The sequence below is a fragment of the Sapajus apella genome, unplaced genomic scaffold (genome assembly GCF_009761245.1).
Source record: "Sapajus apella isolate SASKATOON/1434 unplaced genomic scaffold, GSC_monkey_1.0 scaffold38, whole genome shotgun sequence".
Taxonomy (NCBI): Eukaryota; Metazoa; Chordata; class Mammalia; order Primates; family Cebidae; genus Sapajus; species Sapajus apella.
Window position 1 is genome coordinate 3,393,215 of NW_022436978.1, and position 13,449 is coordinate 3,406,663.

The following is a 13,449-nucleotide window of genomic DNA, read 5'->3' on the forward strand; positions in this document are numbered from 1 at the left end:
AAAAAAAAAAAAAAAAAAGAAAACACTCAATTTTTAAAATGCTGTGTTCATTTATCTTTCTTTAACCACTGGGCAGGCCCAAGAAAAATGTATGTATAGGTAGATTTGGCCTGCAGATCTCAAGTTTTCTGCCTCTCTTTCAATTTCTGGTTGTATATCCAAAAAAACACTCACAGCTACAGATTTTAATCTCTGTAACACCTACAAAAATTAAATTCAAGGCTGCTTATTAGCAGCTTTTCCACAGCGAACAGTTACATTCATATCACATTCACAGTATATTATTCATGTCTATTATTAAATTATGGCCATAGACACAGGAGACATTATCAAAAAGTGTTACGTTATACAAAAGATTGAAATTAGCAAGAAGAAAAAAGAAACAGCAAATAACAAACAATAAGCTATTTACATCTGAGATTACATTTGTTTCAAGATTACCAGCACTTGACTAACCAGCCAGCCTTTGTAGAGTAAGTGTGCACAGCAGTGACAACTATTGTTGTGGTCTACCTTACACTGTCCTTTCTAGTAACAGCATACCTTTCCCTCCAGAGCAGGCATATTACTCTATGTTGGGCCAGTGCCATCTCAAACCTGGGTAAGTGACTGATCCAAAGGTGAGCAGATGACTCAAGCAAAACTAATTCAGACCTTCTCTGGGATTAATACATGGCTGTTGGGAGAGAGGATTTCTTTACAGGGGTTTTTATGCTGGGAGCCAAAATATGGAGCTGTCTGAGGCAATCTGTTCCTTGTTACATAGAAGAAGGACCTCAAAATAGGAGGGAAAAAGAGCAACACATAGAACAAAGCAGAGATGAGAGGGATAAAACACTGACAATATTGTTTGAGACTCAGTCTAGTTTGTTCCTGAAACCAGAATCACCTCTGGGGCTTCTCAATATTAGAGCCAGTGAATTATCATTTTTATTTGTTTAGCTGCTTTGAGTTGGGTTTATAAAACTTGCAACTTCAAGCAGTCCTAGATTATAGCCAGTCAAGCAATTTGAAACCATAAGAGAACAACTCTACCTGGCATTATCTAATTGAAGCTGTACATGGATGTGTCTTTCAGAAAGTTCGTTGAGTTCTTTCTCCTGACTCTTTTTGAATGCACTATATTCCAATTTCACTGAAGAAAGCTCCTTGTCAGCAGAATGAAGGACTACTCGCAGGTCATGTACCTCACTTTTCAAAACTAAAAAACAAATAAAACATATCCTCAACAGGTTTCCTAAAGCAGGCAAATAAATTTGATAGGTACTATTCCCATAATTAGCAAAAACAAGTCAAAGAAACTATTTTAAGGAAAAATGTTGAACAATTAAGGGGTGGGTACCTAAGAGCACTGGGATTACTGTTTTTTTTCTTCTCCCTTGCACATGGTTTTTGGTAAATTTCTACGGAAAAAGAGTTAATATCTGTCCCTGACTTGTAGGTTACTTGACTTTTCTACATTTCTCCTATAAGATGTGCTTCAAAACTCTTCTTATGAGGGTGGGCACAGTGGCTCATGCTTGTAATCCCAGTACTTTCGGAGGCTGATGCAGGCGGAATACCTGAGGTCAGGACTTTGAGACCAGCCTGAGCAACATGACAAAACCCTGTCTCTACCAAAAATAGAAAAATTAGCTGGGTATGGTGGTGAGCGCCTGTGGTCCCAGCTACTCAGGAGGCTGAGGTGGGAGGACTGCTTGAGCCTGGGAGGTAGGGGCTACAGTGAGCCGAGATCACGCCACTGCATTCCAGCCTGGGTGAGACCCTGATCAAACAAACAAACAAAACTCTTAAGAAAAAAAAAAAAAAAATCAAAAGCTTTAACATATTTTAGGTGATCTAATCTTTGTTACTGAAATCCCTTGAAAATGTACCTAAACTTTGCAACATGGGTTAAATACTTCAGGTCTTCTAAGACAACTACAACTGCAAATAGAATTAGTTAACGTTTAAGTTCAAGAAAATAGAATGGCCATCTCTTTTTGTTTTAGCTTTATTACCAACCACTGCAAATACTTTGATGAAGGGAAAAATAAAGTGAAAAAACTGGGACTCAAGTGATATTCCCACATCTACAAATATATAACCTATGCTTTGTTAATATTAAAACATTCACAAATTCAAGACACTTCATTTTCAAACAGCTTATTTAAAATGTTAAGCAGGCTGGGCATGGTGGCTCAAGCCTATAATCCCAGCACTTTTGGAGGCCAAGGTGGGAGGATCACCTGAGGTCAGGAGTTTGTAACCAGCCTAGCCAACATGGTAAAACCACATCTCTACTAAAATTACAAAAAAATTAGCCAGGCCCGGTGATGCATGCCTGTAATTCCAGCTACCTGGGAGGCTGAGACAGGAGAATCGCTTGAACCTGGGGAGGCGAAGGTTGCAGTGAGCTGAGATCACACCAATGCCTGGGTGACAGAGCAAGACTCTCTGCCTCAAAACAAACAAACAAATCCCTTTCTCCCCCCAAAACAATTAGCCAGCCGTGCTAATGCACTTCTGTAATCCCAGCTACTCAGGAGGCTGAGATGGGGAATCCCTTGAACTAGGGAGGCAGAGGTTGCAGTGAGCAGAGATCACGCCACTGCACACCAGCCTGGGTGACAAAGTGAGACTGTCTCAAAAACACACAAACAAACAAACAAACTTTGAGCAAACATTTGTATCATTTGTTTGTGGGCAATGATGGAGAAATTTACCTTTTACGATATATTACTATTATTTACCACTGCATGCAAACTCCAGTCTGGTTATCAAACAACAAACAAAGCAACCAACCAAAAACAGGAAAAGCGTTTATTAATAAGAGTAAAAAGATACTGAGTTACAGTATTCCTTCAAGTCACAAAGCTCCTGACTGAATAACTTACAGTCATTTTTAGTTTGAGTGTCTTGAAGCTGCTTTTCAAGGACATTCAACTGTGAGAGAAGCTCTTGCTGCTGTCTGGTCCAATCAGTTCTTTCTGATGAGAAAAGCTATGGGGAAAAAAGATAAATTCACTGGAAAAGGAATATTAGCATGCTAAGATGCACTCCAAATCAATAACCTGTTTCTTTCTTTCTTTCTTTCTTTGAGACAGAGTCTTGTTCAAAAGAGCAAGTGCGTGTGATCTCAGCTCACTGCAACTTCCACCTCCTGGATTCAAGCGATTCTCCCGTCTCAGCCTCCTGAATAGCTGAGATTACAGGCGCGTGCCACTATACCCACTTAATTTTTGTATTTTTAGTAGAGACAGGGTTTCGCCATGTTGACCAGCCTGGTTTCGAACTGTTGACTTCAGATGGTCTACCCACTTAGCCTCCCAAAGTGCTGGGATTACAAGTGTGAGCCACTGTGCCCAGCGTCATTAACCTGTTTCTGTTTTTACAAGTTTAGTTTTAAGGTCTCCGACCAGAAGAAAACTGGCTGTCCCCATGAACGACAGTAAAGATGATTAACAACTGCAAGGTCACAGACAGTCCATCTTGTTTTCTTCTAAACACACAGCAAGAGATCCATTTGCATTATTGAATAAGTCAGCCAGATGCAGACTATGCATGCCTGTCTCATTATCAGAGCAGCATGCTAAGTAACAAGGCAGAGAATACAACTCAAATAAGCCTTGACTAAGGCTGTGTGACATTTTCTTTCTGTGATACTCTCTGAGTATGTCTCATACATACTCAAGGATGTTTGAGGATTCTCGAGGATGTTCCCTCAAGGAAACATTTGAGGGTGCTTCATACATTTTCAGAGGCTATGCTCTTGGTCTCACCTCCTGCATTTGGGTAGAATGATGCTCCAATTTGTCAACATGCTGCTGAAGCTTTAGGTTTTTATGCTCTCCTTCATCCAGTTTGGCTTGAAGAGCACTCATTTGTTCCTGCAACACACAAACTTCAGTCATCAAAATTTCTTTTAATGGAATTCTCAAACATTCCCCCATTTCTTCTGCATTAAAGAGACAAAAACAAAAAAAAACAAACAAAAAACAACAAATTCAAAACCTCCTATGAACGAAGGTATCAAAGGCCTGTTTGGAGCCAGAAAGCAATATCAAAAGGTTATTATACAAAATGATTTCTAATGTTTCAGATTTACACCTGTGGTCCACTTAAGTAGATACTTCTTGAGACTTCTAAGAGGCTTCCTCAGGGCTTCGTGGGGTTACCTCACCAGAAAGGCTCCCATGGCCTGGAAAGGACAAACTACTGGGATTTGGGGTGGTCTGGCTCACTCCAACTTTTACTGCACAGTAGAAAACCTTTTTTTAAAAATTACCAAACCATAAAAATTCTGGAATAATCAAATTTCACATTATTTCAAAAACACTAAAAGTTGCCTAAAATTTGATTTATAATAAGATTCTTTTAACTTTTTTTTTTTTTTTGAGATGAAGTTTCTCTCTTGTCACCCAGGCAGAGTGCAGTGGTGTGATCTCAGCTCATTGCAACCTCTGCCTCCTGGGTTCAAGGGATTCTCCTGCCTCAGCTTCCTAAGTAGCTAGGATTATAGGTATAGCCACCACACCCAGCTAATTTTTTTTTTTTTTTAAGTAGAGACGGAGTTTGACCATGAGGTCAGGCTGGTCTCAGACTCCTGACCTCAAGTGATCCACCCACCTCGGCCTCCCAAAAGCTGGGACTACAGGCATGAACCACTGCGCCCGGCCTCTTTTAACTTTCTTTAGCAGATACAACACTGTGCCATATAAATCAGTTCTGGAACTAGGGAACCAAAGCCCATGGAGATTGAAGAATGACTTGCTAAGGATTGCAAAGCAGAGATAAAAAGCAAGAGTAGGCTGATTTCCAAGCTAAGAATGTTTCTAAACCCACACTTAAAAAGATATGATTTTAATACTAAGCACTTTTGAACACTGCAAATTATGGGGAGTTAAAATAACAAAGAAATTTTATTTAAATGGATGTCTAGTTATTAATTTTTTCTAGAACAAAACATTACCTGCACTGTTCTAAGCTCTTCAGAAATGGCCTCAAAAGCTTGTTCATTCATCTCAGGTGGAACTGGCTCATTTAATATATCATTATCTAATATGTTAGAATTCTGAGTGTATAGAGAGCCAAAGTTTCCCATTTCAGGGCTTAATTTTGGTACTGGTCGGCAACGAAGCTGGTAGGCCTTGGTTGGTGTAGTTATAATCTGCAGCAAAAAAAAAGATTATGGAAAACATTAGCACATATTTTAAAGGGGCATATTTAATAATTTGTGACTAGAGAGGATAAAATTGAAATACTATTCATGAAAAGAAAGGAAAAAGTATCCTTGAGACACGGCATAAAAATGCCCAAGTGGTAATAAATGTATCAACTCAATGCAGTTCCAAGCAAAATTCTAATACAGTTTTTAAAAAGGAAACCTAATGAGCTGATACTTAATTTCATACGAAGAATAAATGTACAAGAAGAGACAAGACAAAAAGAACAAGCTAGGCATGGTGGCTCATGGCTATAATCCCAACACTCTGGGAGGCTGAGAAGAGGAGGCTCACTTCAGGCTGGAAGTCCAAGACCAGCCTGGGCAACATAGTGAGATCCTGTCTCTACCAAAAAAAACCACTTTAATTAGCTGGGCGTGGTGTCCCAGGTCTGTAGTCCCAGCTACTTGGGAAGCTGAGGCAGGAGGATCCCCTGAGCCCAGGTATTCTAGGTTGCAGCGAGCTATTATCATGCCATTGCACTCCAGCCTGGGTAATAGATTGAGACCCTGTCTCTCAAAAATAAAAAAATAAAAGGACAAATTAGGGAGACTTCCCCATCTGATATAAAAATACATAAGAGTATGGGAGTATGGTCATTAAAATAGCACATTACATTACAGTAAGTTATATTAAAACAGTACATTATTAGCTTATGTACATTCAAATAGAACACTGGGAAGAAATACAAAGTCCAGAAATAAAATTATTATTTCTGAGGCAGAATCTTGCTCTATCACCCAGGCTGGATTGCAGTGTCATGATTTTGGCTCACTACAACCTCCATCTTCTGGGTTCAAGTGATTCTCATGTCTCAGTCTCCCAAGTAGCTGGAACTATACAGGCACACGCCACCACGCCCGGCTAATTTTTGTATTTTTAGTTGAGATAGGGTTTCGCCATGTTGGCCAGGCTGGTCTCGAGCTCCTGACCTCAAGTGATCTGCTCACTTTGGCCTCCCAAAGTGCTAGGATTACAGGCATGAGCTACCATGCCCAGCCCAGAAATACAACAATTTTTGTATGGAAATTTCAAGTATCAGGAATAGCTGAGACCAAAAGTGCAAGCCACCAAACCTGGCTAATTAAAAAAAATTTTTTTTGACATAGGTATGGTCTTACTATGTTGCCCAGGCTGGTCTTGAACTCTTGGACTCAAGCAATCCTCCCCCTTCTGCTTCCCAAAGTGTTGAGATTACAGGTGTGAGCCACTGAGCCTAGCTGTATTTTTTTAAATTAAATCTCTTTCTCATACCATTTGAAAGAAACATAGCAGATACACAAACACCTCAATGTAAAAGCAAAATTAAACACAAAAAACTTATAAAGATAAAAGGTCAATAAACCTGCCTACATCAAAAATATAAAACATTTTTTCTTTTCTTAACATTCTTGGAGCATAAAAAATAGAAAACTTCTATATAACAAAAGCATCACATGTAAAGATGAAAGACAAGCAACATGATGGAGGATTACATTGGCAGTATACCTAACAAACAAATGCTTATTACATAGAAACAAAGTCTGAAGAAAAATATAAACAACCAATAGTAAAATGGGCTCTTTTTTTTTTTTTTTCCAGGGAAAAGGATATACAAATGGACATGAACATATGAAAAGATATTTGAAATCAGAGAAATGAGAATTAAAACCTTAACAGCAAGACCCTATTTTTTTACCCATCAGATGATCAAACATTAACAAGCCTGACAATGCCAGTTCCTGTAGACAGTGCTGGGAAAGAAGTGCATCCATGTTGGGAAGGCACAGGGTACAGACACTGCGAGGGAGCTTCAGCTTGACTCACACCAACACTAAGACATCCTAAAATGACCACTTCTCCTGTAATGGAATCCACCCCCAGAGAATGCTTGCACTGGAAACCATCTACCTAAGCCATAGAAACCTAGGGTTAAAATGAGCACCATATCCCTCCCTCATGGTGCTTCAAGCTCTATAATTCAAGCTCTATAATTCTCCTGTCCCTCAAGGGATATGCCTTGGATCTTTCCACATTAACTGGTATGAAACTCATACTACTTAAGCCTCATATCCAAATGAGGCCCGAGGTACCAGTTAATGTGGAAAGATCCAAGGCATATCCCTGAGTTAAGAAAAGCATATTGTAGAATAACATGTGAAGAATGACAGGCAAAACAATAAACAATCTAGGAAACAATTTTATGTGTTTTCTCAGTCTCTATATACAGTACAAAAATGCTAAGAAAAAAGATTAAACTATCTCCAGGGATGGGGGAATAAAGGACTAGATTAGATCCAGATTGGCAGTGATGCTGAAAAGGAATTTTAACCATAATTTGAAATATGTATATTTCTTTTAAACAAAGAGAATGTATTCTTATAGTACTTGTACAACTAAAACAACAATAACAAAGGCTCGCATTGCTATGCCACTCTTGGCAAATCTTCTAATCCTCTGAGTCCTGTTTGCTCAGTTATAAAAGAAAGACATAGGAACTAGAATGTCATGGTGTTAACAAGCTCCATAATCCTATTGTGCTAAGAGGCTACAGTATTATTTCAGTCACATAAATTACCTATTCAAATTAATACAATTACTTAGTCTTCCATTAAGTGACACAAAAAGCACCACTACTAAAAACAATCATTATAAATAAATATCTATTTATATTTTAAGACATATAAGGAAAGGTTTTCTGTCTTCTCTCTTTCTTTTATTGAAAAGAACTTGAATTCAAGCTCGACTTGAATTCCTGGGCTCAAGCAATCCTCTTGCCTCAGCCTCCCAAGTAGCTGGGACTACAGGCCTGTGCCACCATACCCAGCTAAGGTAATTTTTTTTTAACCTTCAGAGAATTTGATACAAAAGCTGAAATCACCATCATCAGCAGCATCTCCTCAACCTTTTGTTTCCCATGCATATTTCCCTTCTCTCTCCTCATTCTCAGATGTTCACCCTTTTTTTTTTTTTCTTTTATGAGGGCTGTGGTTATTTAGGGCAAAAACCTCTCCTGTTATTTCCAGTGGCACCTGTGATCCCTCAGTGGCCTTTGCCTTTTAGAGTTTCTATTCTACTGAAAGCTTTGAGGATGTGTTACACTGTAGCAACAGCTGCCATTGTATTGATATCTGCCAGGTACCAGGCAGCTTATCTATTTCATTTAGTGCTCTAAAACTCTGCAAGTAGATTACCTTTATCCCCAATTTAGAGAAAGGAAAGATAAAGCTCAGACGTTAGGAAACCCTGCCTAAAGTTAGCAGCGCATTCGAATTTGATTCCAAATGCTGAATTCTTTCCTACCCCACCCTACCACTGGGGGAATACATCAGAGCCCAAGGACCAGTGTGACACTGGTGTTAACTACCTGCAAGGGATGTCATCTGTGTCTGGAGACGGACCATGCAGACCCTCTCCATTATTAATAAAATGACATAGCACTGATTTAAAGTGGAAGTATTGTCCATATGACTTACCTTAAGTGTTTCAGCATGAATTTTATTCAGCTGAGAAACTTCTTGCCGCTTGCAGGCTTTTGTCGCTTCCAAAAGGTTTTCAAGATTAAGGTTCGCTTTTTGCAAAGACTGAAGCTCTGATTCCAATTCTAGCTGCCTTTTCCTAAGAGATATTGTAAAACCAAGTATTGCATGTAATAAGTAATGTCAAACATTTACAGAGTACTTTACAGCTTATGCTCTCGCATAACTTTATAGTTATCTCTAAATCAGAAATATTCTCTATTCTCTCAGATTATTCCCTTCATTCTCCAGTTCGATAAACTACAGCTCAGAGACTGACAACTGTTTAAGGGATTCAACTAGTAAATGGTAGAGCTCAAATTCAAAAGTCCAGATAGTCCATGATGATACCATATGTGATATGTCACTTCTGAACCAAACATTTGTTTATATTTTAGGGTAAGATTTATCTTAGTTATAATATGAATGTGATTTATTTTTGCTTTTACATAATGAAAATCAAGTAGGAATATTAACAAACCTAAACTTCTTAAAAATCTTACCAACTCTGATTAACAAATTTAAATTTAAATAATTCACTATGTAAATTCAATAGACACTCATCTCAACAGGAAAAATCTACTTAAAGCCCCTAGTGCATTAACTATATTAGTAAAGAGCTAGAAGCATGCTCTTTTTCTTCATGTCCAAGTAGTTGCTACTATGAGAGTTTAATATTTAAAGTAAAATGCCCAACTGAATGATCAATATTAACACTACAGCAAGTGAACACTAAAAGAAAATAAGTGTGCATGCATGTGTATTTAGGCTTTACCTAGTAAGTTCTTTGAATTCTTCATATTCTTGCTTTGAATTATTCAGCTCTGTCTGAATTTGCAGGAGTTGTGCTTTTAACTTCTCAGTGTTTGCAAATGAACATGGCTCTTTCTGAGCTTTAGGAGAAAATCCTTGCTGATCTGTTAATAAGAAAATAATCTAAGTCTTTTTTTTTTTTTTTTTAAGACAGGGCCTCACTATGTTGCCCAGGCTAGAGTGCAGTGGGTATTCACAAGCATGATCATAGTGTAGTAAAGCCCCAGATTCTGGTATCAAGTGACCTTCCTGCTTTAGCCTCCCAAGTAGTTGGGACTGTAGATGCATGCCACCATCCCTAGCTTTACAACTTCAGTGTTTGAAAAAGAAAAATAACAGGACACATTTTCTAAGTTCTCTGTCAGTTATCAAATTTGGACCACAAGGAGGAAAAATGAGAAGTGGGTTGGAAGGTGAGCCCTAAAATATAAAAGCTTGTAGCTAAGCAGAAGGCACAGGATGTGACACAGTGTGCCAAAGGGGATTAGAAGTCATGTTTAAGAAGCAGAAGCCACAGGATGGAGAAGCATAGTTAAGACAACACCTTTTCCATTATGAGAATCAACAAACAATGACAAAAGTATGGCACGCCTAATACTAGCTGGAGAAACAGCAGCCATTGAATCTGGCAGGAATAAGTAGCAGCTAATGTTAACAGCCAAGGAATTATTTGGAAAAGTAAACAAATAGCAAGGGCAGCAGGCTGTAAGAACCCAGTATCATCTGCCAGGTAGAAAATATTAATTTTCAGGAAATGCTTAGAAGACTATGTTGAAGAGAGTCCACTGAGTTTCAGTGTGGGGAAATCTCACGTAAAAGTTGTTTACAGAATGATAAATGTTTAGAAACAGATGAGATCCAGACATTAGTATCTTCTGAAGGGAGTAAGTCAAGGTATTATAGGGCCCAAAACAAAATGGTCAACAAAATAAAGGGCATTGTAGGGAAAAGTAGTTTAAATAAAACAGAAAACCTAAGCCAGCCATGGTGGCTCACACCTGTAATCCCAGCACTTTGGGAGGCCAAGGCCAGTGGATCATTTGAGGCCAGAAGTTCAAGACCAGCCTGGCCAATATGGCAAAACCCTGTCTCTACCAAAAATGTAAAAATTGGCTCGGCATGGTGGTGTGTGTCTGTAATTCCAGGAGGGAGGCTGACGCAAGAGAATCGCTTGAACATGGGAGGTGGAGGTTGCAGTGAGCAGAGATTGCACTATAGCCTAGGCGACAGAGTGAGAAAAAACAACAGAAAACCTCCTTCTCAAAAAACAACAGAAAACCTGTGTCTCAAAAAGACAACAGAAAACCTGATAGTAATTTTGCATCTAATATCTTAGTCTCTCCCCAACCCAGTTACTCTAAATCTTATTCTATTCAGTCATAACAGAATGGAAGGTTTAAAAAAATGAAATTTTAAAAAGCAAAGAGACAGTCTTCTTTATGAATGTAGGAAAAAAAAAAAAAGATTAGAACTTTCTCAATTTCAACCTAAAATGAAACAAATGCCAAGTCTATGATAAAAGACCATGAAAATATTAACTCTAATACTGGGCAAACACAGACTTTGTTACTAAATCCCACGGCATTAACACCAACAGCTGTCAAGCCTATAAGGCAGATTTAGTACTAACTAAACCACTTTTCACAGAGTATGTGAAACTCATGAAAGTAACATGTAACAACAGAGTGAGTACACTGGTAACCACAACATCAGGACCTAAACACTATGCTGGATGGATTATGAGTCTGACCTCGCTACATCTCTTATATTGCACAGACCTAACTGGATTGATACACTCTATGTTTATTCATGTTTGATTAGTTAAGCACTTTTCATTGCAAATACTTTAAACAGGAAAATTTAATAAAAATTTGTATTATCTACATCAATATTTTTATCGATAAAACAGAAATACAGTGAGTATTTTCTTGTTATATCTATTAGCTTACATAGTTTATGCTCTGCGATTTTTGAGGGAAAAAAGTTTAGTAAATGCCTTTTTATAACATAAAAGGATATGTATATAAGACATTAGCACAGCAGGCCTGGAGGCTAAAATGAAGACACTAGTCACAAGGTACTACAAATGCTCTTTAACAGCTCCTTCCTATATGGCATTATATACAACAATTGTTTCTTACTTTTGTCACTTTTCTCTATGCCACTTATTTCAGAGAAAGCTTTTTCTAGTTTTGCAATGGTCTGGGCATCCATTTCTTGGGCTCTTTTCACAGGCTCTAATAATTTCAGTCTTCTGTTCTCTTCCCTGAGGGAATGATTTTCCATAGCATACTTGGCAACTCTGGGATGGTGCTCTATCTGTGATACAGAAGAATAATCTGCATTATATATTTACATTTTCTTAGTGAATTAGTTCCTCTAAAAAGCCATTAGAAAACTAGGTATGCACATGCACTGCTGGTGGTGCCCTTCTGCAACCACCGTGGAGAGCAACTTGGCATTTATGATCAGTTTGAAAATACGCATGTCCTGTAACTCTGCTATTCTCATTTGGCGTCTAGACCCTTGAAATGTTCACCCACCTAAGGAGGTAAGCACAAGGGTATACATTACGGAAGGCTTTTCATGCAAAGGAGACTAGTTAAATCAACACACCGAAAAGAACAAGGACCAAATGAATCTTGCTGACCAAGGTTAACTGAAAAAAGCAAAGCACAGAAAAATGTATAGGAGAAACAAAAGTAAAAATATCCATCCACCCATATTAGTTTGAATGTTCATTAAAAACTCTGGAGAGATAAACAAGAAGCTGAGAAGAGATTTTGGTTTATTTCCACAATGTACCTGTATGACCTATCTGTCATTCCTAGGGAAAAGGAAAAACGACAAAAATTTAAAAGGCACAACTCTAAAGATGCTACTGACTCAGATAACCACAACTGCCCATGGGTGAAATTCTGCGTGGCCTGCCAGAGTTGCATACTATGTAGTGACGTCACCACAAATTCTTCCTTTTTCCCTACTCTTCCCTTTAAAACTATTTTGAAAAGGCAGGTAAAGGATTTATGCAATCACACTGTCAGTAGAATTCATTTACAACAATTTCTATTGCATTAAAGAACAAGTACTTGGTGACAAATTTACATTTGAACTTCTTTTATTTTCAGAAATATTATAGATGCCCTATACTCACTTGTTCTCGCAGAGTTTGAATCTCTTCCCTTAATTCTGAGAGCAAACGATCCTGCTCCTCAGGCAGAAAGCTTCCCCGGGATTCCTTGTGAAGCTTTTCCAAGCGTATTATTTGATCCTCTCGGAATTTCACAATCATTTTATTAGACTGAATAAATTTTTCCTTTTTGAGGGTGAGGTCTTCTAATTGGGTAACTTTTTCTATCAGAGACTTAAAGAAATTAATAATTTGGTTAAACATGAAAAATAATTCAGCTTCCCTAAATTTTCATAAGCCCAGCAACAAATACTAACTTCAAATTTAATCTTAAAAACAAAATTAGATTTTTCATAGCCTTCCATTACTTTCTTTATTTACTTGGTATTATTTATTTCACTTAGTAAGGCAAGTAAAACCACATAGTGAAAACCTAAACTATCCTGAATCTCCTTTATTACTAATTCCATGTCCTACCTTCTTTTCCTGTTCAGATTTCTTAAAGAATAGCATTGCTTCCTGGAAACATTCCATATAGTTAGTCTTCTCTTTGTCTGTAATTGATCCAGTAAGAAAGGGAAGAAAAAAAATATTTAACACATTTCGAAACCAAGAGAACAGATAGCCTTTAATTGCTTGCTCTCAACTAATCTAAAAGAATGAGACTGTGGCCGGGCATGGTGGCTCATGCCAGTAATCCCAGCATTTTAGGAGGCCGAGGCCGGCGGATCACTTGAGGTCAGGAGTTTGAGACCAGTCTGACCAATATGGTGAAACCCTGTGTCTACTAAAAATACAAAAATTA

At 38.1% G+C, this 13,449-nt stretch overlaps 1 protein-coding gene across 2 annotated transcripts in view; it reads right to left on the reverse strand.

Moving 5' to 3' along the window:
* The window catches only part of KIF15 (kinesin family member 15), an 82,729-nt gene that overhangs the window by 29,752 nt on the left and 39,528 nt on the right, over positions 1 to 13,449 (reverse strand). For both annotated transcript variants that reach the window (XM_032298057.1, XM_032298058.1), the window contains exons 12-20: positions 13,122 to 13,198; positions 12,669 to 12,878; positions 11,656 to 11,833; positions 9,477 to 9,618; positions 8,660 to 8,801; positions 4,952 to 5,149; positions 3,762 to 3,869; positions 2,877 to 2,982; positions 1,036 to 1,201 (exon numbers count right to left, since the gene is read on the reverse strand). In XM_032298057.1, the coding sequence (XP_032153948.1) occupies positions 1,036 to 1,201; positions 2,877 to 2,982; positions 3,762 to 3,869; positions 4,952 to 5,149; positions 8,660 to 8,801; positions 9,477 to 9,618; positions 11,656 to 11,833; positions 12,669 to 12,878; positions 13,122 to 13,198 (1,327 nt within the window). The remainder of the gene's footprint in view (positions 1 to 1,035; positions 1,202 to 2,876; positions 2,983 to 3,761; positions 3,870 to 4,951; positions 5,150 to 8,659; positions 8,802 to 9,476; positions 9,619 to 11,655; positions 11,834 to 12,668; positions 12,879 to 13,121; positions 13,199 to 13,449) is intronic.